At 46.2% G+C, this 25,987-nt stretch overlaps 1 protein-coding gene across 1 annotated transcript in view; it reads left to right on the forward strand.

Annotated features, from left to right (window-relative positions):
• The first annotated feature begins 3,555 nt into the window (after nt 1-3,555).
• TRRAP (transformation/transcription domain associated protein) overlaps nt 3,556-25,987 on the forward strand; it is a 141,439-nt gene continuing 119,007 nt past the window's right edge. The window contains exons 1-18 of the mRNA XM_058157098.1: nt 3,556-3,702; nt 5,112-5,284; nt 5,927-5,976; nt 7,230-7,340; nt 7,802-7,906; nt 8,025-8,108; nt 8,369-8,425; nt 9,687-9,812; nt 12,528-12,605; nt 12,812-12,900; nt 14,800-14,896; nt 15,539-15,677; nt 16,950-17,028; nt 17,774-18,008; nt 20,307-20,634; nt 22,571-22,668; nt 23,788-23,982; nt 24,857-25,048. Coding sequence (XP_058013081.1) covers nt 5,185-5,284; nt 5,927-5,976; nt 7,230-7,340; nt 7,802-7,906; nt 8,025-8,108; nt 8,369-8,425; nt 9,687-9,812; nt 12,528-12,605; nt 12,812-12,900; nt 14,800-14,896; nt 15,539-15,677; nt 16,950-17,028; nt 17,774-18,008; nt 20,307-20,634; nt 22,571-22,668; nt 23,788-23,982; nt 24,857-25,048 — 2,163 coding nt within the window. The 5' untranslated portion in view covers nt 3,556-3,702; nt 5,112-5,184. The remainder of the gene's footprint in view (nt 3,703-5,111; nt 5,285-5,926; nt 5,977-7,229; nt 7,341-7,801; nt 7,907-8,024; nt 8,109-8,368; nt 8,426-9,686; nt 9,813-12,527; nt 12,606-12,811; nt 12,901-14,799; nt 14,897-15,538; nt 15,678-16,949; nt 17,029-17,773; nt 18,009-20,306; nt 20,635-22,570; nt 22,669-23,787; nt 23,983-24,856; nt 25,049-25,987) is intronic.

Raw genomic sequence — 25,987 nt, forward strand, 5'->3', positions numbered from 1 at the left:
ATAATAATAATAATAATAATAATAATAATAATAATAATAATAATAATAAATTCTTTGTGAGACAGGGAGTTATTTTTATTATTATTTTTAATGCATAAAATTTTAATACAACTGCGAGAGTGTTTTTCAGACTGATTTTGATGATTAAAAAAAATATCCCTGCATTGTTTTTCTTTCTGTAAGTATTTAGAATAGAATAAAATAGATTTTTTTTATTGGCCAAGTGTGAATTTGTCTTGGTGCGGATGCTCTCAGTGTACGTTAAATTCCTGCAAAGTTATAAATGCATCCTAACCCAACCTAAAAATAACTGCAAAATGTGCACAGTATGTAATAAAATTAGAACACACATCCTTTCATATTTTTATTTCATAACATTTTGAACACCCTCAAAATAGGAATTCCAGGCAGGCTGAGGAATTCTGGGTGCTAAAATCCATGCAATCTTCCAAGTTGCCAAGCCTGGGAAAAAAATGTTGTCCTATTGTACAAAGTGAAGTAAGTTTGCTTCACACGAATACAAAAATAGAATTTGCTTCGTTTTGTCTTCATTGTGCGAACCCATCCAAAAACTCAGCCATGCGAGCATGAATGACTTGTTGGCTGAAAGAATAAGGCTGTAAAGCTGACAGTAGAAGGCAAATGCGGGTTGGGAAATCCTTGTTTTTTTTCCAATCAAGGGAAACAAATAGAAACTGTAGCAACTAAATAGGAGATGACTTGGGTGAGAAAAAAAAATGTAGCATTTTAAAAGACTTACAGATGCATAATGACCGTGTCCACTGCTTTACAGAATAACAGAGTTGGAAGGGACCTTGTAGGTCATCTAGTCCAACCCCCATCTAAGCAAGAGACCCTACACTATTTCTGACAGAAGGCAGTCCAGTTTCTTCTTGAAAGCCTCCAGGGACGAAACTCCCACAACTTCCGAAAGTAACTTCTGTTCCATGGGTTGATTGTTCTCACTGTCAGAAAATTTCTCCTTATTTCCAGGTTGAATCTCTCCTTCCATCCATTGTTTAGCTGCGCTTTTCCACTTTAAGGGGAACATTTTATGCTTCTTCTTCTTCTTCTTCTTCTTCTTCTTCTTCTTCTTCTTCTTCTTCTTCTTCTTCTTCTTCTTCTTCTTCTTCTTCTTCTTCTTCTTATTATTATTATTATTATTATTATTATTATTATTATTATTATTATTATTATTATTATTATTATTATTATTTTAATTTGTATACCACCCTTCTCCCGAAGGACTCAGGGCGGTGAACAACCAAGTAAAAAACAACCATAGACAAATACAATATTAAAAATAGCCCTTAAAAAACTTATTCAATTTGTCGAAAAAATTTAAAATACAAATGACACCCATAAAATTACAGAAATTTAAAACCCAATTAAAATTAAATTAAAATTTTAAAATCAAGCCAGTCCAGCCATCCGAAATAAATAGGTTTTAAGCGCTTGTGCCACTTTGCAAAGTCAAATACAGATAAAAGGCACGAAAAAGCCCTAGAAAAAAGTCCGACGCTACCGATAGGGAATTATGGGAGCTGTAGTTCTTGTACCTCTGGAAATCATCCCCCCCCCTCCTCCCCGAGAAGTCTGCAAGACTCAGTTCTGTATTGTGCTGCAAAAGGTTGCATGGATTGGTTGGGAACAGGCGAGATCGGCACCCTGATTGGCTAATCCGAGAAGAGGAGGCGAGTTATAGAGATAGAAAAAGTTTGAGAAGGCAAAGTCCCTGCATCCTTCACGCATTGAAAGCGAAACATGAATCCTCACGTATGTAGCCAAAAGCAAAATCTATGCACGATGCAAAGCTGTACTCAGGACGATGAATGGCTTTCTTCCTTCCTTCCTTTCCCTCTTTTCATTCTTTCGCTTTCTTTCCCTCCCTCTCTTCTTTTTTCTTTCTTTTTTCTCTTTCGTTTGCTTGCTTTCTTCTTTCCCTCCCTTTTCTTTCTTTTTCTTTTTCTCCCTCCCTGTTTCTTTCTCTTTCTTTCTTTTTCTTTCTTTCTGTTTCAACTCCTACCCTCAAAACGACGCTATAGAGCACTGCACACCAGAACAACTAGACACAAGAACAGTTTTTTCCCGAAGGCCATCACTCTGCTAAACAAATAATTCCCTCAACACTGTCAAACTATTTACTGAATCTGCACTACTATTAATCTTCTCATAGTTCCCATCACCAATCTCTTTCCATTTATGACTGTATGACTATAACTTGTTGCTGGCAATCCTTATGATTTATATTGATATATTGACCATCAATTGTGTTGTAAATGTTGTACCTTGATGAAGGTATCTTTTCTTTTATGTACACTGAGAGCATATGCACCAAGACAAATTCCTTGTGTGTCCAATCACACTTGGCCAATAAAAAATTCTATTCTATTCTATTCTATTCTATTCTTTCCCTCCCTCCCTCCCTCCCTCCCTCCTCTTTCTTCCTTTCTTCCTACTCTCTTTCTTTCCTCCCTTCATTCCTTAGCTTTCTCTCCCTCCCTTTTTCTTTCTCTTTCTTTCTTTTTCTTTCTTTCTGTTTCAACTCCTACCCTCAAAACGACGCTATAGAGCACTGCACCCCAGAACAACTAGACACAAGAACAGTTTTTTCCCGAAGGCCATCACTCTGCTAAACAAATAATTCCATCAACACTGTCAAACTATTTACTGAATCTGCACTACTATTAATCTTCTCATAGTTCCCATCACCAATCTCTTTCCATTTATGACTGTATGACTATAACTTGTTGCTGGCAATCCTTATGATTTATATTGATATATTGACCATCAATTGTGTTGTAAATGTTGTACCTTGATGAACGTATCTTTTCTTTTATGTACACTGAGAGCATATGCACCAAGACAAATTCCTTGTGTGTCCAATCACACTTGGCCAATAAAAATTCTATTCTATTCTATTCTATTCTATTCTTTCCCTCCCTCCCTCCCTCCCTCCCTCCTCTTTCTTCCTACTCTCTTTCTTTCCTCCCTTCATTCCTTAGCTTTCTCTCCCTCCCTTTTTCTTTCCCTCCTTTTTTCTTTCTCTTTTGATTTCTCTCCCTTCCTCCTTCGTTTCACTTTCTTTCTCGCCGTTTCTTTCTTTCTTTCTTTTCTTTTTTGCTTTCTTTCTCTCCCTCCCTTGTTTTCCTTTTTTTTCCTTTCTCTCCTTCCCTCCTCTTACTTTTCTTTTCTATTTCTCTCTTTCTCTCCCTCCCTCATTAATTCATTCATTCTTTCCCGCATTCCTGGATTGATTTTTACACTCCTGTATTCTTAGTGCAGGGGCGCCTCCCAACTGCCCTTCATCCATTTTTAAGAAAATGTTGGATAACCATCTGACTGAGATGGTGTAGGGTTTCCTGTCTGGGCAGGGGGTTGGACTAGAAGGCCTCCAAGGTCCCTTCCAACTCTGATGTTATGTTATGCGATGTTATGATCCTTTGGTTTAGGTTTTCAAAGGCGCTTGGGGAGGAAGGCGGAAATGACGGCAGCAGGGCCCCTCTCCACTCTCGCCTAGCTCTAGGGAGGCCGGGGAGGAGGACAGCACCGGAAGTGGCGCCGCCAAAGGCTTCCGCCGCGGGCAGGTGAAGCAGCGGAGGAGGCCAGGGAGGCGGCCGGGTCTCCGGGGCTGCTGCGGCCGCGGAGCTTCGGGAAGCCGCCGAGACGGGCATGAAGAAGCGGCCTGCGCGGCCCGGGCCGGTGAGAGGAGCCGGCGGGGAGCTGGGCCGGGGAGGGGCGGGGCGGGGACGGATGGAGGGGAGCCACGCTTCCCCTCCCTTTGCGAAGCACAAAAGTGGGCGTGGCGGGGAGGCGTGGCCCTTCGCGCGGGGGGAGGCGTGGCCGACGCGAGATTGACAGCCGGCTGCTGCCACCGGGGAGCTTCTCCAACCGGGCGCCCTCTGCTTTTTTCGGGGGACGGCCGTTCCCATGGTTCCCAGCCCAGTGCTGGGCGTTCACGGAGAGGGGGAAATCCTTCCTTGCCTCTCGCTTCGTGCGATGCAAAAGGGTGGGGGGAGTCGTTTCAAATTTAGGGGTAGGGTGGGGGTTTCAAAGGATGATGGGGCGGCTGGGGATGATGGGAGTTGTTGCTTTGGGTTTGGAGTAGGAGTTAGGATAGATTCAGCCCTGTGGGATGTGTTTGTGCGGAGCTTTTAATCTACCGTAGATGGATTGGATTGGATCTCTTCTTGCTTTTTTGCACAAGGGACGGCAGGGCAAAGAGCGTTGTTTTTGTCTCTGCAACAACAGCCCTGCAAGGGAGGCTGGGACTGACTGGTCTGAAGTCACCCATGAAAGCCAGCTGGGTGACTGTGTGCCAATCACCAGGAGACAGTGCGTTCTAGTCTTCTTAAGCATGAAAGCCAACCGGATAATTTTGAGTCTATCACCAGGAGATGGGGAATTGTAGTCCTGCCTTAGGCATGAAAGCCAGCTGGGGGACTTTGGGCCAATCACCAGGAGACTGTGAGTTCCTGTCTCACCTTAGGCATGAAAGCTAGTTGGGTGACTTTGGGCCAGTTGCTAGGAGACTGTGAGTTCTAGTTCTCTTAAGCAGGAAAGCCACCTGGATAATTTTGAGTCTTATCACCAGGAGATGGGGAGTTCTAGTCCCGCCATAGGCATGAAAGCCAGCTAGGTGGCTATGGGCCAGTCACTAGGAGACGGTGAATTCTAGTCCCGCCATAGGCATGCAAGCCAGCTAGATGACTTTGGACCAATCAGCAGGAGACAGTGAGTTCTAGTCCCGCCATAGGCATGAAAGCCAGCTGGGTGACTTTGGACCAATCACCAGGAGATGGAGAGTTCTAGCCCCACCATAGGCATGAAAGTTGGCTGGGTGACTTTGGGCCAATCACCAGGAGATGGTGAGTTCTAGTCCTCTTCAGCATGAAAGCCAACTGGATAATTTTGAGTCTATCACCAGGGGATGGGGGACTTGTAGTCCTGCCTTAGGCATGAAAGCCAGCTAGGTAACTTTGGGCCAGTCCCTCTTGAGCTGCCTTGAGTTATTAAAAAAAAAGTGGGATAAAACTAAATAAATTTCCCCTGTAACATCACAACATCTGCGTAATGAGGCTAAAATAGCTTTGCTTTCTCTTTTCTTTCAGGCTGGCTGATCACTTGAGCTCTTCAGTTTCCTCCTTAAGTATTCCCTTAACCTTCAGATTTTTTTTTTTTAAAATGGCATTCGTTTCAACCCAAGGGCCCACCGTGGTCGACCAGACCACCTTAATGAAAAAATATCTCCAGTTTGTGGCAGCTCTCACCGATGCTAACACACGTAAGTTTTTTTCTCCGGCGCTGGTTTTCTTTGGGCGCAAACTTTTGAACAAACTCTGGTGCAAATTGTACTTGGCAAATTGTGAATTATCCTCCAGAACAGGGGTCTCCAACCTTGGCAACTTGGAATTCTGGGAGTTGAAGTCCACAAGTCTTAAAGTTGCCAAGGTTGGAGACCCCTGCTCCAGAATGCACATTCTCTTCCTTTGGAGTCATATAGAATTGTGAATTCTTAAACCCAGAATTTGAGCAACCGTGGTTGGCACAGATTGGAGGCTGGATTACATTTTGCACCTGAGAGAGGGGGTGGGGGGTCAGAATGCACGTGTGAAGACGCAAACCCAGGTTTTTCTGCCGCCGTGTCATTTCTGGCTTGCTTGGAGACGTAACGGAGAAGCAAATGATGACCTTTCTTTCTCTTGAACCCCCGCAAAAAAAATCACATGGGCGTGAGTGTGTGGAGATGAGTGTGTGGTGTGTGTGAAAAGATGTGGCTGGAAATGGTGAGGTGTGATGCATAAAACGGGGGTCGTGAGAGCCAAACTGATAAGATCTGATTGCTTCTTTCAGACGGTTCAAATAATGCCTCCCTGCTACAGGTAAATATGTATTTCAACACCTGCCTTTCATTCTTGCTTTGCAGCCGATGAAACGAAATTGAAGATGATGCAAGAAGTTAGTGAAAACTTTGAGGTAACGGTCCTGGGTTTTGATGGGGTGCTTGACAGAGCTGGACGTTGGGGCCACTGTTGATTGGAGTTCACTTCCTGGTTAGAAGGTTTTTTGTTATTAGAAACCTGCTGGTAGATCTTGGAAGACTGTTATCATGACTAGAATAGAATAGAATAACAAGAGTTGGAAGGGACCTTGGAGGTCTTCTAGTCCAACCCCCTGCTTAGGCAGGAAAACCTACACCACTTCAGATAAATGGTTATCCAACATCTTCTTAAAAACTTCCAGTGTTGGAGCATTCATAACTTCTGGTAGCAAGTTGTTCTACTGATTAATTGTTCTAACTGTCAGGAAATTTCTCCTTAGTTCTAAGTTGTTTCTTTCCTTGGTGAGTTTCCACCCATTGTTTCTTCTCCTGCCTTCAGGTGTTTTGGAGAATAGCTTGACTCCCTCTTCTTTGTGGCAACCCCTGAGATATTGGAAGATGCTATGATGTCTCCCCTGGTCCTTCTTTTCATTAAACTAGACATACCCAGTTCCTGCAACCGTTCTTCTTATGTGACATAATATGTGACTAGGGCGTGACATAATAACAGTCTCCCAATATTTATGGGGCTGTCACAAAGAAGAGGAGATCAACCTCTTCTCCAAAGCACTTGAGGTAAGGATAGAAATGCAGGTAGCCCTTGACATAACCACAGCTCACTGAGTGACCGTTCTAACTTACAACGGCACTAAAAAAAGTGACGACCGTTTTTCACACGACCGTTTTGCAGCATTTTCCCTGGTCGCATGATCAAAATTTAGATGCTTGACAACTGACTCACATATACAACGGTTGCAGTGTCCCTGGGGTGTGTGTGTGTGTCATGTGATTCCCCTTTTGCAACCTTCTGACGAGCAAAGTCTTCACTCTCTTATTCTTCTTCTCGTTTTTTGTTTGACAAATTCCAATAAACAAGTAAAATAAAAGCCCACAGGAGAAGCTAGATTCACTTAACAGCCGTGTTGCTAACTTAACAACTGCAGTGATTCGCTTAACAGCCACGGCAAGGAAGGTTGTAAAACGGGACAAAATTTGCCGGACTGTCTCGCTTAGCAACAGAAATCCTGGGGTCTGTTGCCGTAAGTCGAGGACTACCTGTAACAGATGCTGAGTGGGGGATTCTGGGAGTTGAAGTCCACCCATCTTAAAGTTGAGGTTGAGAAGCAGTATTTTACACCCTCTGCGTGGTTGGGAAACTCCCTGAAGTCTTTTATTTTTCTCTTGCTAGAATGTCACCTCATCGCCTCAATATTCCACATTCCTGGAACACATCATCCCTCGCTTCCTTACGTTTCTCCAAGACGGGGAAGTCCAGTTCCTGCAGGAAAAACCTGCACAGGTACTCTCCAGAATACTTCTTCGTTTAATAGAATAAAATAGAATAGAATTCTTTCTCAGTGGCTAAGACGCTGAGCTGGTCGATCGAAAGGTCGGCAGTTCAGCGGTTCGAATCCCCCCTGCCGCGTAACAGGGTGAGTTCCTGTGACTTGTCCCAGCTTCTGCCAACCTAGCAGTTTGAAAGCACGTAGAAAAATAGTGACCACCTTTGGTGGGAAGGGAACAGTGTTCCGTGGGCCTTTGGCGTTGAGTCATGCCGGCCACATGACCACGGAGACATCTTCGGACAGCGCTGGCTCTTTGGCTTTGAAACGGAGATGAGCACCGCCCCCTAGAGTTGGGAACAGCTAGCATATATATGCAAGGGGAACCTTTACCTTTGGGTCTTTTAACAGAAACGTGTTTTATCATTCAAAACCCAAGTTCTGTTTCCCATTTTTATTTTCTTCTCCCCTTCTGTAGCAACTGAGAAAATTAGTTCTGGAAATAATCCATAGAATACCAACCAACGAGCATCTGCGCCCGCACACCAAAAATATCTTATCTGTGATGTTTAGGTTTCTAGAGGTAATTCTCTTTGACTCTGCTCTCCATAATTTTTTTGAAAACCGTTGACAGGATGCGGTTCTGATTTTTCCTACTTAATAAACCCTCTTTCATCTCTCTCTCCCACCCTCATTTTTAGACCGAAAACGAAGAAAATGTACTTATTTGCTTGAGGATAATTATTGAGCTTCACAAACAGTTCCGGCCACCCATCACACAAGAGGTAAATAATTTCCTGGCCAAAGTTTTTTAATTTAGTGAGACCTGCGGTTGCGTGACATAGTCGAAGCTCACAAATGTTTTGGGGTTCCCACGAGTAATCTTTGTGGGGAGAAGAATGTTAAGGTAGGGTGGGCAAAGGGTCTTTGGTTGTGGTCTCCTCAAGCAGCAGACCCTGGGACTCGGTTGGACTCCTTCCAAGACTAGAACGGTTTCAGGTTTTGAAATCAAATTTCCCGTAACACCTTCCCCTTTTTTCTGCAGATTCATCATTTCTTGGATTTTGTGAAACAGATTTACAAAGAACTTCCAAAAGTAGTGGTAGGTTATACGATGATGACATTTATGTATCAAGCCGCAAGGCCCGGGATTTGCCACAATGGGGTGGGAGCACAGTGGGGGTGTCAGGAATGCACCGGTGACGGGCTGTGTCGTGTCCCACTCCTCCTCTGACGGCCGGGTGGGGGAAGTCTGTATCAAGCGTGGCCACAAAGCCTCTGCAGCTTTGCCAAAGTTCTGTCAGAGTTCTCAGGGCAGGCAGGAGTCCAAGATGTGACTTCAGCAGTTCAAATTAGACTTTGCCTGACTCAAAGAATGCCAGAAAGCAGATCCTTTATATAGGCCATGGGGTGTGGCTCCATGACTCAGCACTTATCCAGGCCTGCCCCTCCCTCCCTTTTGCTGACGTCGCCTCTCCATTCTCCGGAAGCGTGGATCCATCCACCCTCCAGCTGCCGGCAATTCCAGCTCGTGACTGGCTTCATATTCCTCATATTCACATGCTGTGGGGGAGGGGTTTATTTGCTCGGTTTGTCCGGGCATGGTGCCAGGACTGGGGGCTGAAGGCATGCCAGGCCGTTCGTCTTCATTATCAGTCTCTGGCTGAGATAACAGGAGATGAGAGGGGCCCGGCTGCGGAGAGGGGGGCGAGCGAGGCACAACAGGCTGGGTGGTTGTTGCAACGACTGGAGCAGTGACTCAGGAGGCTCAGGCACCGTGTGGACACTCAGCTTGGCTCGGCGGCCTCATGATGGTGGAGGTAGCAGCGGAGCTCAGCTGCAAGGCGTAGAGGCGTGGCCAAGGCCAGAACGCGCCGAGCAGTTGTTCAGGCCCGACAATCAGCTGGGCGAGAGCGCAGGACAAACACCAGGCAAGGCACACGCAGGGGACAGGCGTGGCTCGCCTATTTAAGGACGCTGGGAGACGGACGCTCTCAGCGCCCTGACTTTTGCTGCTGAATGAACTCCCTGCATGCCAGAATATGGCTGAATAAACCCAGCATTGAAGCATGTGGCGTTTTCCCTACTGGTGTCAGTCCCGGATCTTGGATCCCTGGGAGGAAGTCAGCGCTCTGGCCCAGCTGATTGTGAGATTACGGTTTTCTTCTATACTGCACGAAAGTTTTATTGGGAAAACCTTGGTTTTGAACCGGTTAGCGCTGAATCGCCAAGGCTTCTCTTCCCGTTTGGCTGGCTTTCCTGAATTCCTGGCCCCAGCATCCCATCCGTTCCAATTAACTTCCGCATTGCAGCCTGCGATCGGCGGCCCAGAGTGATGCTTCGGTTGTGTTTCTTAACCTTAGAATCGGTACTTTGAGAATCCTCAAGTTGTCCCTGAGAACACCATCCCTACCCCAGAAATGGTGGGCTTGATCACAACGGTCGTAGTGAAAGTAAATCCGGAGAGAGACGACAGCGAAACCAGATCGGTGAGTGCAAGACCCCGACTTTGTAGGAGAAGGAGTGGCAGAACCTGGGGGTGGGGGCGGAGTCAAAAGAGGAATTAGTCTAGAATCCTTACACAGCCACAAGCGAACTAAATCTAACCTCCCTTTGTATAAATGTTTTATTTATATAACATTCAATTTTCACCAAACATTGTGTGGTCTGGGTACAGTTATTTTTAAACCATCATGATACACATATTTGTCGTGGTATTCATCACTATAATATTGACAATAATATGATAATATAATAATACTTAACATCATCTTCTTAAACAACTCTCCACTTTAACATTCCTCCTTTTATATCTTCTTCTTTCTAACTTCTGTTTCTGTTGTCTAACCATTGATAAAATATGTCCGATATCAAAAAGTATTCAGTTTCTTCTTTATCCTTTATAGTAAATGTTAGTCTATCCGTTTCTGCGCCTTCTAATTATTTTCTTAATTACATTCCCCCTCAGACGGAATCTCATCATTTTTCCATTGTTGCACAAATACAATTCTAGTTTTATTTATTTATTTATTTTATTTATTTATCAAATTTATATACCGCCCTATCTCCCGAAGGACTCAGGGCGGTGTACAGGCATTTAAAACACATAAATACAATGTAAGAAATATAAAAACAGTTAAAAAACTTATTCTAAACGCCTATTAATTTAAAATTAAAAATATAAAATAAAAGCCAATTTAAAAACCAGTAATTTAAAATTTAAAATTTAGCTCAGCCCTGCACAATTAAATAAATGTGTTTTAAGCCCAGGAAGGTCCGGAGGTCCAGCTGACGAAGACCGGGGTAGTTCATTCCAGAGGGTGGGGCCCCACAGAGAAGGCCCTTCCTGGGCGCCGCCAGACGACATTGCCGCTGACGGCACCCTGAGGAGACCCTCTCTGTGAGAGCGCACGGTCGGTGAGAGATATTCGGTAGCAGTAGGCGGTCCCGTAGGTAACCCGCCCAATGCCATGGAGCACTTTAAAGGTGGTCACCAGCACCTTGAAGCGCACCTGGAAAGCCACAGGTAGCCAGTGCAGCCTGCGCAGGATGGGTGTTATACGGGAGCCACGGGGGGCTCCATCTATCACCCGCGCAGCCGCATTCTGGACTAACTGCAGCCTCCGGATGCCCTTCAAGGGGAGCCCCATGTAGAGAGCATTGCAGTAATCCAGGCGGGGCGTCACGAGTGCGTGAGTGACCGTGCATAGGGCATCCCGGTCCAGAAAGGGGCGCAACTGGCGTACCAGGCGAACCTGGTAGAACGCTCCCCTGGAGACGGCCGTCAAATGATCTTCTAGAGACAGCCGTTCATCCAGGAGGACGCCTAAGTTGCGGACCCTTTCCATCGGGGCCAATGACTCGCCACCGATGGTCAGCCGCGGATTTAGCTGACTGTACCGGGATGCCGCATCCACAGCCACTCTGTCTTGGAGGATTGAGCTTGAGCCTATTTCTCCCCATCCAGACCCGCACGGCCTCCAGGCACCGGGACAGCACTTGAAAGCCGTTGGGGTGGTCCGGTGTGAAAAGTACAGCTGGGTGTCATCCGCATACAGCTGGTACTTCACACCGAAACCACTGATGATCTCACCCAGCGGCTTCATGTAGATGTTGAACAGGAGGCGAGAGGATCGACCCCGCGGCACCCCACAAGTGAGGCGCCTCGGGGCCGACCTCTGCCCCCGTCAACACCGACTGCGACCGGTCGGAGATAGGAGGAGAACCACCGATAAACGGTGCCTCCCACTCCCAATCCTCCAACCGCGCAGCAGGATACCATGGTCGATGGTATCGAAAGCCGCTGAGAGGTCTAATAGGACCAGGGCAGAGGAGCAACCCCTATCCCTGGCCCTCCAGAGATCATCCACCAACGCGACCAAAGCCGTCTCCGTGCTGTAGCCGGGCCGAAAACCGGACTGGAACGGGTCTAGATAGACAGTTTCATCCAGGTGCAAGGGAAATTGATATGCCACCATACTCTCTACAACCTTCGCCGCGAAGCGAAGGTTGGAGACCGGACGATAATTACTTAAAACAGCCGGGTCCAGGGACGGCTTCTTAAGGAGGGGCCTCACCACCGCCTCTTTCAAGGCAGGCGGGAAGACACCCTTCACCAAAGAAGCGGTCGTAATCGCCTGGAGCCAGCCTCGTGTCACCTCTCGAGTGGCCAGCACCAGCCAAGAGGGGCACGGGTCCAGTAAACACGTGGTGGCATTCAACCTACCCTAGTTGCTGTTAGTGTATGCAAGACCAGCTATGTAGCCTTTTTATCATATTTTTCTGGTAGAATGTCCAACAAAAAAATATCTCTGGTTTTGGGTCTATATGTCTTAACCTCCCTTGAGTGCTATTGACCATTATCTGACTCCAAGTGGGTGCTGACCATGAGTTTAGAAGATTCCTGTGCATAGACTGATTTATAGCAATAAATCAGTTTAATTGGACCTTCATGTGTGAACCTGGTCTTTCACACCTGGCAAGAAGGGAATACAAGGAAGGAGAGAGAGAGAGAGAGAGAGAGAGAGAGAGAGAGAGAGAGAGAGATGGGAATAAGAGGAAGGAGATGTGTAGGAGAAGAGATGAGAATCTAGGGTGGAGTTAAAAGAGGAATCAGCCTAGAATTCCTACATAACCACAAACGAACTATGTCTGATGTCCTTTGAATTCTATTGACCATTTCATTTTTTTTAATCCTTTTCCAGCACGCGGTCATTCCTCGTGGCTCCCTTTCCTTGAAAGTTTTAGCAGAACTTCCCATAATCGTTGTCCTCATGTATCAGGTTTGTATGATATTGAACCATGTCTAAATTCCCATAACTTCCCACTATTTTTTTCTTCTTTCCCTCATCGGAGGCGAGGCTAAGAGGTAGGGGTAATTTTGTGCGTATCTGAACATCCTTGCTACCCTTCTCAAAACGAAAAAGGAAAAATAAAAGATTGCTATTTGTCCTTGTCGTAACGCACCTCTCTTGTGTTTTTTCCTTAGCTCTATAAGCTGAATATTCACAACGTGGTAGCCGAATTTGTGCCCTTGATCATGAATACCATAATTATTCAAGTGTCCAACCAAGCCAGGTATGCATAAGGAACTAAAACTTTTAACAAATCCCGAACTGTGTAAACAGACATCCCATTGCTGATACAGAGGAAAAAAGGAACAAAGTTTTGCATTCCAGCATCCAGTTTCAGAGTTCCTGTTAGAGTTGTTCCAGAGTTGTTTCCCGCCTGCAATGCTCTCTACATGGGGCTCCCCTTGAAGAGCACCGGGAGGCTCCAGCTGGTGCAGAATGCAGCCGCGCAGGGGATAGAGGGAGCATCGCGTAGCTCCCATGTAACACCTCTCCTGCGCAGGCTGCATTGGTTACCGGTGGTCTTCCGGGTGCGATTCAAGGTTCTGGTCATCACCTTTAAAGCGCTCTATGGCATGGGACCGGGATACTTACGGGACCGCCTGCTGCCGCCAACAGCCTCCCATCGTCCAGTGCGCTCTCACAGGGAGGGCCTCCTTAGGGTGCCGTCGGCCAAACAATGTCGGCTGGCGGCCCCCAGGGGAAGAGCGTTCTCTGTGGGGGCTCCGGCCCTGTGGAATGAACTACCCGTGGGGCTACGTCTTCTCCCTGATCTTCGGACCTTTAAACGCGAGCTCAAAACTTTCTTCTTTCACCAAGCAGGGCTGGCCTAACGATTTTATTGAGGGTTTTTAGTGGGGCTTTTAAAATTTTTAGAATTTTACGTATCTATTTTAATTTACTTAGCATATTGAATCAGATTTTTAACTAATATTGTATTTTAATGTTTTTGGTATTTATGTTTTATTTGTGCTGTACACCGCCCTGAGTCCTCGGAGAAGGGCGGTATAAAAATTTGAAAAATAAATAAATAAATAAATAAATAAAAACACCATTGTCTTTGGCCATCTTAAGAGGAAGAGATTTATAACCCTTGAGTTGGAAATGGCTTTCCTAAATCTTTAGTCTTCGAAGCAGAGAAGGGCAAGATTTTATTTTTTTTAATCAAGCCGAGGTCTGCATTTGAGACTATCCAAAAAGGCCAGGACCCAACTTGATAGCAGTTTAATCACAAGTGCCTTATTTAACTAAGTGCAAATCATATCCTTGCTTTCCTTGTGTTTTAAGCATTGTCTGTCGTATTAAACTTCACGGTCTGGTGGTCAGAGAGGCGCTCTTAGAGGAATCTATAATCAAAGAAGTAGTGAAATCCTACCGGTTCACACCGGTTCGGGAGAACCGGTAATGATAAAAGCTGCTGGTTCGAGCAAACCAGTAGTAAAAAAAAGCTACCGGTTCATCCAAACCGGTATTTCCGATGGTCAGCTATGCCGCATGATTTATATTCGCTAGAAAGCAGGAAATCCTGCTTTCTACCGAATCTAAATCACATGACACAGCTGTTCCCCCTGCTGTTCTACTTGTTAAGTCTTCTTTTTCTGCACAAAGTGTGCATTTGGTGCGCACTGTACATGCAAGGACAGCGAACCAGTGGCAAACCACGGAGGATTTCACCATTAAATCAAAAAATTTTGGGGTCTTCATCCTGGTTTAGAGAGGTTAGCTTTGGTATGGTGCACTTTTGAATATTAATTTGCTATTTTAAGTGCAAGGCTGTTTATGCTACTCGGGAATAATCTCATTGAATACGGTGGGATTTTGCCTGCAGCAAGGCCATTTTTAATCCCCCCCCCACAACAAATAAGTGACAAGGCCCACCTTTTAAAATAGGAAACCAACCTGTGTGTGAGCAAAGAACTTTTCATAACAAGAATCTTGCTTTGAGGTTAACAAATATGTGCCCCAGAAGCACCTCCTTAAAGGAGGCATTTTTAAGGGGGAAAAGCAGAATATTCTTCTAAGGCACTGCCTACTTTCTATTCTTCTTACCAGCATTGGTTGTGCATATTTCATAACAGCCAGTTAATAATCGTTCTGATCAAATATGCCTTCTTCTATAATTCAGGCAGAATAAAAACTACAATAAGGAATTGTACGCCGACTTCATTGCTGCCCAGATCAAAACATTGTCATTCCTGGCTTACATTATAAGGATTTATCAGGTGAGTCTGGTGATCTTCCCACCCAGTATCTTACTTCCTGTAAATTCCTCTTTTTTTTAAATAAACATTTTATTTTATTTTATTTTATTTCAACACAAACAATCCCATCTTCCATTAAACAGTGTGTTGCCTGAGTACGAATGTCTTGTGCAATCACAATTAAAATTTAGAGCCATATTATTTGTCCATTCTTAACTTAATACTGATATACATAGCATATCTAATACTGTAGCAATCCTCTTAAGTTATATAATTCTGTTGATATATTTTCTATGTTTCACCAATCTACCTTTATTTCTAACTTTCATCTTTATTCTCTACCCATCGATAAAATAGTTCCCATATAACATAACACTCAGTTTTGTTCCTTCTCTTTAATTGCAAGCGTTAACCTATTCATTTCTGCACATTCTAATATTTTCCTAATCACATTCTCATCCGTAGGAATCTCTTCACTTTTCCAATTTTGTGCAAATACAATTCTAGCTGCAGTTATTACATGGATAATCAGATATACATCCTCTTTGCTATAAGTTTCTGGTAAAATCCCCAGCAAAAATACGTTCCTCTTCATTGAGATGTAAACAACGGAGGTCACATCTATAACATGTAGGTGCATTTTCTTTTTTCTCACCTTGCCAGGAGTTGGTAGCTAAATATTCCCAGCAGATGGTGAAGGGAATGTTGCAGCTACTGTCCAACTGTCCAGCAGAAACGGCCCATCTGAGGAAGGAACTGCTCATCGCAGCCAAACATATCCTCACCACCGACCTGAGGAGCCGTATGTACTTTGGCCTAGGGGTGAAATCTTACTTACCTTCCTTACCGGTTTGGAAGTGCGCGCGCTTCTTTCTGCGCATGCGCAGAGGGTACAAAACACATTACTTCCTGGTTAAAACCAGGAAGTAATGACAGCCGGGCGGGTGGGCGGAGCCTCGCACCGCGATTGCTACCGGTTCTCCGAACCATCTGCCACGATCGCTACCGGATCAGATGATCCGGTCTGTACCAGGAGCATTTCACCCCTGCTTTGGTCCTGTTGAGATGGTTGCATTTAGTCCTCAACTTACGACCGCAGTGGAGCCCAACGTTTCTGGGGTGAAATGAGACGTTGGTTGAGTTGAGCTTTGGCCCGTTTTACGACCTTTCTTGCCCTAATTGTGAAGTGAATCGCCGCAGGCGGTGAGCGAGTACCACGGCGGCGACGCGAATCTGGCTTCCCCGTTGACATTGTCGCTAAAAAGAGGATCACATGACCTTGGGACACAGCAACGGTCATGAGCCATGGTGGCACAGTGGTTAAGACGCCGTTTTGCAGGCTACCTCTGCTGACTGCCGGCTGCCAGCAGTTTGGCAGTTCAAATCTCACCAGGCTCAAGGTTGACTCAGCCTTCCATCCTTCCGAGGTGGGTAAAATGAGGACCCAGATTGTTGGGGGCAAGAGGCTGACTCTGTAAACCGCTTAGAGAGGGCTGTAAAAGCACTGTGAAGCGGCATATAAGGTTTTTTTTTTGGTTTACATTTATATCCCGCCCTTCTCCGAAGACTCAGGGCAGCTTACACTATGTCAAGCAATAGTCTTCATCCATTTGTATATTATATACAAAGTCAACTTATTGCCCCCCCAACAATCTGGGTCCTCATTTTACCTACCTTATAAAGGATGGAAGGCTGAGTCAACCTTGGGCCTGGTGGGACCTGAACCTGCAGTAATTGCAGGCAGCTGTGTTTTAATAACAGGCTTCTTACAGCCTGAGCCACACCGCGGCCCTATAATAAATGTTATCGCTATAAGTATGAACCAATTGCCAAGCCTCTGAATTTTGATGACACAATCCTGAGGATGCTACAAAGGTCGTAAAATGTGAAAAACGTACGTCCCAGGTCACCTTTTCCAGCGCCTTCGTGACTTTCCACGGTCCCTAAACGAACTGTTTGTAAGTCAAGGACTACCTGTGCCATCTTAAGTTAGTTGAAGGCACACCTTAATCAAAACCCCTGTTCCCCTCCTTACGACACTCATTCTGATGTAATTTTTTTTTTTTTTTTGCAGAGTTTATCCCGTGCATGGACAAATTGTTCGATGAATCCATTCTCATAGGCTCTGGCTACACGGCCCGTGAAACGCTCAGGTGGGTAACGCACGCTGTTTATCTGGAGGGCATCGAGCGGTCCTCTCTGAAAGTTGTAAATGTGTCGTGTCCCACTCCTCCGCTGACGGCCGGGTCAGGGAAATCCGAATCAGGCGTGCCTCTGCAGCTCTGCCCAAAGTCCTAGCAAAGTCCTCAGGGCAGGCAGGAGACCAGAAAGTGACTTCAGCAAGATATGTTTAGACTTTGCCTGACTCAGAGAATGCCAGAAAGCAGATCCTTTATATAGGCCATGGGGTGTGGCTCCATGACTCAGCACTTATCCAGGCCTGCCCCTCCCTTCCTTCTGTTGCCTCCGCCTATCCAGTCTTCTGATGCGAGGGTCACTCCAGTCTGCAGCTGTTGGCAATTGACCTCCCTCAGGCTCACATGCTGTGGAGGAGGAGGAGGGGTCTAGTTGCTCCGTTTGCCTGGGCATGGAGCCAGAGCTGGGGGCTGGAGATACTTCCTCCTCTTCAGCCTGTCTGGGCATGGAGCCAGGGCTGGGGCCGGGAGGCATACTAGGACATTCCTCCGTGTTCGGAAGCAGATAAGAAGGCCCCGGCTGTGGTGAAAGCGGGCGAGACACAACAAAATGTCCGCAGGGGAAGGGAGATTGTGACCCACGTCGTAAAATGGGGCAAAGTTCAACAAACGTCTCGCTTAACGACAGAAATTTGGGGCTCAAGTGTAAGTCGTAAGTCAAGGACTACCTGTCATTTGTTCTTTTTTTCCCCTCCTCCTTTAGGCCCCTTGCGTACAGCACTCTGGCCGATCTGGTCCACCATGTCCGGCAGCATTTACCCCTCAACGATCTCTCCCTGGCCGTCCAGCTCTTTGCCAAGAATATCGATGACGAATCTTTGCCCAGCAGCATCCAGACCATGTCGTGCAAACTTCTGCTGAACCTGGTGGATTGCATCCGCTCCAAGAGCGAGCAGGAAAATGGAAACGGCAGAGATATCCTCATGAGGATGCTGGAGGTAAGGAAGGCTTGTACGAGGGGATGAGAGGACCGCGGTGGTGGGAATGAAATGGCATGAAATGAATGAGATCCCTGCTCAAGAGACGAGGTCTCTCGCAAGAGAAGTTGGGTGTTGTGTCTTGCCCGCCCTCAGAGCAGCCGGGGCCTTCTTACCTGCTCCCGAATACTGAGGAATGTATGCCTCCCGGCCCAAGTCCTGGCTCCATGCCCACACAAACTGCAGAAGGAGAATCTCCCGGCCCCAGCCCTGACTCCATGCCCAGGCAAACGGAGCAGCTAGACCCCTCCCCCTCCCCCACAGCAGGTGAGCCTGAGGAGGGTTTATTCCCAACAGCTGATTGGAGTAATCCTCGCATCAGAAGATTGGATAGGCGGAGGCAACAGAGGGAAGGGAGGGGCAGGCCTTAATGAGTGCTGAGTCATGGAGCCACACCCCATGGCCTATATAAAGGATCTGCTTTCTGGCATTCTCTGAGTCAGGCAAAGTCTAAACATATCTTGCTGAAGTCACTTTCTGGTCTCCTGCCTGCCCTGAGGACTTTGCTAGGACTTTGGGCAGAGCTGCAGAGGCAAGCCTGATTCGGATTTCCCTGACCCAGCTGTCAGCGGAGGAGTGGGACACGACATTGGGTGCTGGGATGGGAATGAAAACCAAAGGGGATTTTGTTGTGTCTCGTCCGATCTCACCACAGCCGGGGTCTTCTTATCTGCTTCCGAACACGGAGGAATGTCCTAGTATGCCTCCCGGCCCCAGCCCTGGCTCCATGCCCAGACAGGCTGAAGAGGAGGAAATACCTCCAACCCCCAGCTCTGGCTCCATGCCCAGGCAAACGGAGCAACTAGACCCCTCCCCCTCCTCCACAGCATGTGAGCCTGAGGGAGGTCAATTGCCAACAGCTGCAGACTGGAGTGACCCTCGCGTCAGAAGACTTGATAGGCGGAGGCAACAGAAGGAAGGGAGGGGCAGGCCTGGATAAGTGCTGAGTCATGGAGCCACACCCCATGGCCTATATAAAGGACCTGCTTTCTGGCATTCTCTGAGTCAGGCAAAGTCTAAACATATCTTGCTGAAGTCACTTTCTGGTCTCCTGCCTGCCCTGCTAGGACTTTGGCAGAGCTGCAGAGGCACACCTGATTCGGATTTCCCTGACCCGGCCGTCAGTGGAGGAGTGGGACACGAAAGATTTGATGTAACTTGGTTTTCACGTTAAGGCTTAGTGGTAGAATATAAGCTTTGCACCAGGTGTGAAATGTTCCCGGTTCGGGCCGGATCACCCGATCCGGTAGCGATGGCGGCGGGTGGTTCAGAGAACTGGTAGCAAAAATCCCTGCCCCCCATCCCCCATGCCCAGCTGAGCTGCACGATCGTCAGAGCCTTTTTTTTTTTTAACTTTTAAAAGCATTTTTTTAACGACGTCTTCGGCCGAAGAGGTTGTAAAAAAAATGTTTTAAAGGGTTAAAACAAGGCTCTGACGATCGTGCAAAGCTGGCTGGGGAATTCTGGGAGTTGAAGTCCACCAGGCTTAAAGTTGCCAAGGTTGGAGACCCCCCTGGTTTATAGGCGAGAAACGATAAATTGGCTTGAAAGAATGACAACATTTCTTCCTTGGAGCCTGGCAATGAAGGGGGTATTTAAAAGACTTCAAAGCAACAAAAGTCTCTGCCATTTTGACCACTTATCAGAAATGGTATCGGGCAGTCATGGCTAACCTTTTTGCCGTCACATGCCAAAAGTGGGGGGGACTGCAGGGGGATCGCGCATGTGTGTGCCCACGCCCATAATTCAATGTCCCCTGTCCCCCCCACGCATGTGCACGCAAACCCCCCCCCGCGCTCCACCCACTTTGGTATGCGATGGCACGGTGGGCCTGGTAGGCCCGTTTTTCACCCTCCCCAGAGCCTTTCTAGGAGCCTGGGGAGGGTGAAAACAACCTCCCCCCCACCGCAAGGCCCTCCAGAGGCCGGAAACAGCCCATTTGCCGACTTCCAGTATGCCCGGAAGGCCTGAAAATCAGCTGGCCGTTGTGTGCATGTGTGCCGGAGCTGAGCTAGGGCAGCACTCGCGTGCCCACTGACATGGCTTCGCGTGCCACCTGCCACAGGTTCACCATCACGGGTATAGGGTCTCCTGCTTGAGCAGGGGGGTTGGACTAGATGACCTGCTAGGTCCCTTCCGACTCTCTTAATCTGTGAAAAGGAATTCCAGTTGCTTCCTTCCTCCACCTCTTAACGAGACTTGAATGCCGTTGTTTATTCCCGATCTGCCACCCTCCTTCTTCTCCTCCCGATTCCTCAGGTGTTCGTCTTGAAATTCCACACCATTGCCCGCTATCAGCTTTCCATCATCTTTAAAAAGTGCAAACCGCAGTCAGAGCTCGGGGCAGGGGAAGCCGTTCTAACGGGTGCACCGGCGGGAGGAAACGCACTTCCGGTCACGGTGCCCTCCCCTGCGCCCACCACCCCGGTGGTCCCGGCGTCAGGACCGGTCTTCGAGAAACAAGGGGAGAAGGAGAAGGAAGACAAGCAGACGTTTCAAGTCACGGATTGCCGCAGCTTGGTGAAGACCTTAGTCTGCGGGGTTAAGACCATTACGTGGGGCATCACGTCTTGTAAAGCCCCCGGAGGTAAAAATATATATATATATATATTTGTACAAGTTTTTATTGATTTTTAAATTCCCCCCCCTCCACACAGACACAATTCATGAACAGAGTATTGACCTTATCTTATCTTATACAATCCAAATTATTCAAATATATTTTTCTTAGTTGCAATTCTTGCCAAAATATTCTTTCCCCCCCCCTAGTTTTTTATTCCTTTCCTAATGTTTCCTTGCTCATTTTATTAAATCACATCTTTTTTCATCCTTTGTTTTCTAATTTCTCCATTTTTGTTCATATTCATTCCTTTTTTTTTTTAACTATTTCAGTTTTTATTCTTTGAATATTTTCGGGGTTGTCTTTCCTCCATTTCCTTTTCACAGCAATCTTTTCTTCTCCGTACACTCCTTTCCTTCCCTCCTTTCTTCGTTCCAACTTTCTTCTCCTCTCCTCTCCTACTCCTTCTCTACTTCCCTTTCCCTTCTCCTCCTCCACCCTGCTTCCTCTAACCTTCTCTCCTCCACTTATTTCCCTCACCTTATCCCCGGAGGTAAAAATTGACTGATGTTTAATTTTTTTAAAAAAAATTCGGGTTGCAAACCAGTCCTGGACCTTTAAGACACATGAATTCGACCGGGTTTTTTTGCTCTCTTTTAAAAAAAAAAAAGTTTATTTATTTGTATCCTGCGTTCGTTATTTTTTTTTTACAAATAACTCAAGGCGGCAAACATATCCAACACCTCTTCCTTCCTCCTGTTTTCCCCGTAAGAAAACAGAGTTGGAAGGGGCCTTGGTGGTCTTCTAGTCCAACCCACTGCTCAGGTGGGAAAATCTGGAGTATTCCAGACACATGGTTGCCTAGTCTCTTAAAAACCTCCAGTGTTGGAGCCGTCCTAAACTTCTGGAGGCAACTTGTTCAACTGGTTTAATCGTTCTCCCTGTCAGGAAATTTCCCCTTAGTTACAGGTTACTTCTCTCCTTGATTTGTTTCCACCCAGTTGTTTCTTGTTCTACCTTCCGGGGCTTTGGAGAACAGGTTGACAACCCCCCCCACCCTCTTCTTTGGGGTAGCCCCTCGAATATTGGAGCACTGCTAACATAAGGAGAAACTAGAAGACCTCCAAGGTCCCTTTCATCCTTTCCTTTCCTTTCCTTTCCTTTCCTTTCCTTTCCTTTCCTTTCCTTTCCTTTCCTTTCCTTTCCTTTCCTCTCCTCTCCTCTCCTCTCCCTCCTTCCCTTCTTCCTTCCCTTCCCTTCCCTTCCCTTCCTTTCCCTTCCTTCCCTCCTTCGTCCCTCCCTCTTTCCTTTCCTTTCCTTTCCTTTCCTTTCCTTTCCTTTCCTTTCCTTTCCTTTCCTTTCCTTTCCTTTCCTTTCCTTTCCTTTCCTTTCCTTCTTTCCTCTCCTCTCCTCTCCTCTCCTCTCCTCTCCTCTCCTCTCCTCTCCCCTCCTCTCCTCTCCTCTCCCTCCTTCCCTTCTTCCTTCCTTCCTTCCTTCTCCTCCTCCTCCTCTTTCCTTTCCTTTCCTTTCCTTTCCTTTCCTTTCCTTTCCTTTCCTTTCTTTCTTTTCTTTTCTTTTCTTTTCTTTTCTTTTCTTTCTTTCCTTTCTTTCTTTCTTTCTTTCCTTTCCTTTCCTTTCCTTTCCTTTCCTTTCCTTTCCTTTCCTTTCCTTTTGCCTCCCAGCAGGAGGCAAAGCTGGAGCAAGCATTTTCCTAAAAGAAGAGTTATCCTTTCCGCTCTGCAGGAGAAAGCAGAAGGTCTCTCCTAAGATATTGGTTGCCTGCCCAATTGGAGGGGGGCATCTTTTTACTGCATTAAGATGTTGAAATAAAGTAATTATGCTGGATAAATGAAACAAATGGTGCAACCCTGTTTTATTGTTATGCAAACTAGTGATCTTTTACGGTTTAAAAAAAAAATCTGATTTCGTTGATTTCTTCTCTTTCCTCTGTGTTTTTTTTTAGAAGCCCAGTTCATTCCCAATAAGCAGCTTCAACCTAAAGAGACCCAAATATATATAAAATTGGTCAAATATGCCATGCAGGCTTTGGACATTTATCAGGTACGTATCAGGATCGATGTGCCTTATAACTCTAATTTGGAAGTTGATTACAGGTGGTCCTCGACTTATGACTACAATTGGGATTTGGAACTTTTGGTCACTGTGTAGTGTGGTCATATAAGTGAGTCCTGCCACATTTTACAACCCTTTTTTGCCATGTTTGTTAAGTTTGTTATCTCTTTATATCATTCATTCATTCATTCATTCATTCATTCATTCATTCATTCATTCATTCATTCTATCTATCTATCTATCTATCTATCTATCTATCTACCTATCTACCTACCTACCTATCATCATCATCTATCGATCTATCTAATCTATCCATTCACCCATCCACCCACCCATCCCATGATCCACCCACCCATCCCATGATCCATCCATCCATCCATCCACCCACCCATCCACTATCCATCCATCTCGTTATTCCATCCATCCATCCCTCCACCCTCCCTCCCACTATCCATCCATTTGCTATCCCATCCATCCATCCACCCACTATCCATCCATCTCGCTATCCCATCCATCCATCCATCCATCTTGCTATCCCATCCATCCACCCACTATCCATCCATCTCGCTATCCCTCCCATCCATCCATCCATCCATCCATCCATCCATCCATCCATCCATCCATCCATCTCGCTATTCTATCCATTTATCCATCCATCCATCCATCTTGTTATCCCATCCATCCATCTATCCCTCCATCCACCCACTATCCATCCATCTCGCTATCCCTCCCTCCCATCCATCCATCCATCCATCCATCCATCCATCCATCCATCCATCCATCCATCCATCTCGCTATTCTATCCATTTATCCATCCATCCATCCATCTTGCTATCCCATCCATCCATCTATCCCTCCATCCACCCACTATCCATCCATCTCGCTATCCCTCCCATCCATCCATCTATTCATCTCGCTATTCCATCCATCCACCCATCTTGCTATCTAGCAATGACCTATTTGTTGATACTTTATCCAAACTTATGTTTACATATTGGTGATGTAGATTCCATGTGCTGAATCAAGAAATAAAAGCTCAGCGTTTTCTCATTAAAGTCACCAAGGACTCTTTATTTTACTTCTGTGAAATGTATCCCTTGCACCCAGGTCCAAATAGCTGGGAACGGGCAGACGTACATTCGGGTCGCCAACTGCCAAACGGTCAGAATGAAGGAGGAGAAAGAGGTCCTGGAACACTTTGCTGGGGTCTTCACCATGATGAACCCTCTGACTTTCAAAGAAATCTTCCAGACGTCTGTCCCTTACATGGTGGAAAGGATCTCCAAGAACTATGCCCTCCAGGTAGTATGTTTTGTTCACTTGACAGTGAGTGACCCATGAAACTGGGCAACAAAGTTCAACCATTCTTCTCCAGCACCGATTTCTAACATTCGTGGCATTTTATTGGGTGCGCGTGGTTGCAGGGAGGCTGTGCACCAGAGGTTGGATTCTGACTGTCAAGATTGAAGATGAAAATCATTGAAGTGGGAAGATCTCTCTAACAAGATCCACATCCAGCTGATCTAAAAAAATCCCCCCCCCCATAACAACAACCCTGTGAAGTGATTTGGGTTGGTCCAAAATCACCCAGCCAGCTTTCACGGCTAAGTTGGGACTAGAACTCTTGAGACACCTGGTGATTGGCCCAAAGTCACCCAACTGGCTTTCATGCCTAAGGCAGGACTAGAACTCACAGTCTCCTGGTGATTGGTTCCAAGTCACCCAGCTGGCTTTTATGCCTAAGGCAGGACTAGAACTCACTGTCTCCTGGTGATTGGCCTTAATGTCACCCAACTGGCTTTTATGCCTAAGGCAGGACTAGAATTCACAGTCTCCTGGTGATTGGCTTTAATGTCACCCAGCTGGCTTTTATGCCTAAGGCAGGACTAGAACTCACTGTCTCCTGGTGATTGGCCTTAATGTCACCCAGCTGGCTTTTATGCCTAAGGCAGGACTAGAACTCACTGTCTCCTGGTGATTGGCCCAAAGTCATCCAGCCGGCTTTTATGTCTAAGGCGGGACTAGAACTTACCATCACTGGGTTTCTAGCCTGTTGCCTTACCTTCTGGACCAAACTGGCCCTCAATTAACATTTTTAATATTTTAGCATTAACGTTTCGATTTTCATTAGCAGTTTTGGAAAACAAATACCAATCACTTTTTCCTATTTCGGCAGATCGTTGCAAATTCTTTCTTGGCCAATCCTACGACCTCAGCTTTATTTGCCACCATCCTGGTAGAGTATCTGCTGGACCGTTTGCCTGAAATGGGTTCCAATGTGGAGCTGTCCAACCTGTATCTCAAACTCTTCAAGTTGGTCTTTGGTTCGGTTTCGCTCTTTGCTGCGGAAAACGAGCAGATGTTGAAGGTAAACGCTGGAGAAATGGAGGATGCCGACAAAGAACATTTTAAGGCATGGCTTGTTGATTAAATCCAGAACAGCTTAAAAGTCGCTTTGACGTTAGGAAGTGATGTCTCTGTGTTGCTAGACCTATCGAAAGCTGGAGAGGAAAATAAAACCAACTCTTCCCTTTTTACAACCCTGTAAATCTCTTAATTCCGGGTAGAGCCGGGTGACCGGATGGAGCTGAGCGTTTCCTAGCCGATTCCCTTCCTGACACCTATGTGGAGTTAGCAGCAGATTTCTTTTTTCTTTTTGGTGCCTTAGAAGAGAAATATCTGTTGCTACCTAGGATTGAACTCTCAACATTCCGAATGGAGCTGAGTGTTTCCTAGCCGATTCCCTTCCTGACACCTATTTGGAGTTAGCAGCAGATTTTTTTTTCCTTTTTGGTGCCTTAGAAAAGAAATATCTGTTGCTACCTAGGATTGAACTCTCAACCTTCCGAATGGGAAATGATCATCTGTACCATGAGGCCACCGCGTTGCTTAGGAAAATTAAAAACCAACAAACCCTTCAGATCTTTTCATACTTGCCAGATGTTGGTGATTCTGGGAGTTGTAGTCCCTCCTAAATGGAGCGCACTATGTTGTGGAAGCTTGTTTTAAGTGTGCCTAAACAATTATTTCCAACTTCCCCAACGTGTAGCAATCTGCTTCAGATCTACTGTGTTTCCCCGAAAATAAGACATCCCCTGATAATAAGCACTCCCCAAAAATAAGCACTCCCCGAAAATATTTAAATGCTTGCACAGCCGGTCCCTGCCATTTCCTCTGGTTAGGGTTAGGAAGACAGAGCTGGAAATCAGGTAAGATGGCAAGAGGATCCCTGTCTTATTTCACGCGCCCCAAAATAATAAGACCTCGAAAATAAGGCCGAGCATTTATTTCGGGGTTCAAAAAAATA

Source organism: Ahaetulla prasina, chromosome 14 (genome assembly GCF_028640845.1).
Source record: "Ahaetulla prasina isolate Xishuangbanna chromosome 14, ASM2864084v1, whole genome shotgun sequence".
Taxonomy (NCBI): Eukaryota; Metazoa; Chordata; class Lepidosauria; order Squamata; family Colubridae; genus Ahaetulla; species Ahaetulla prasina.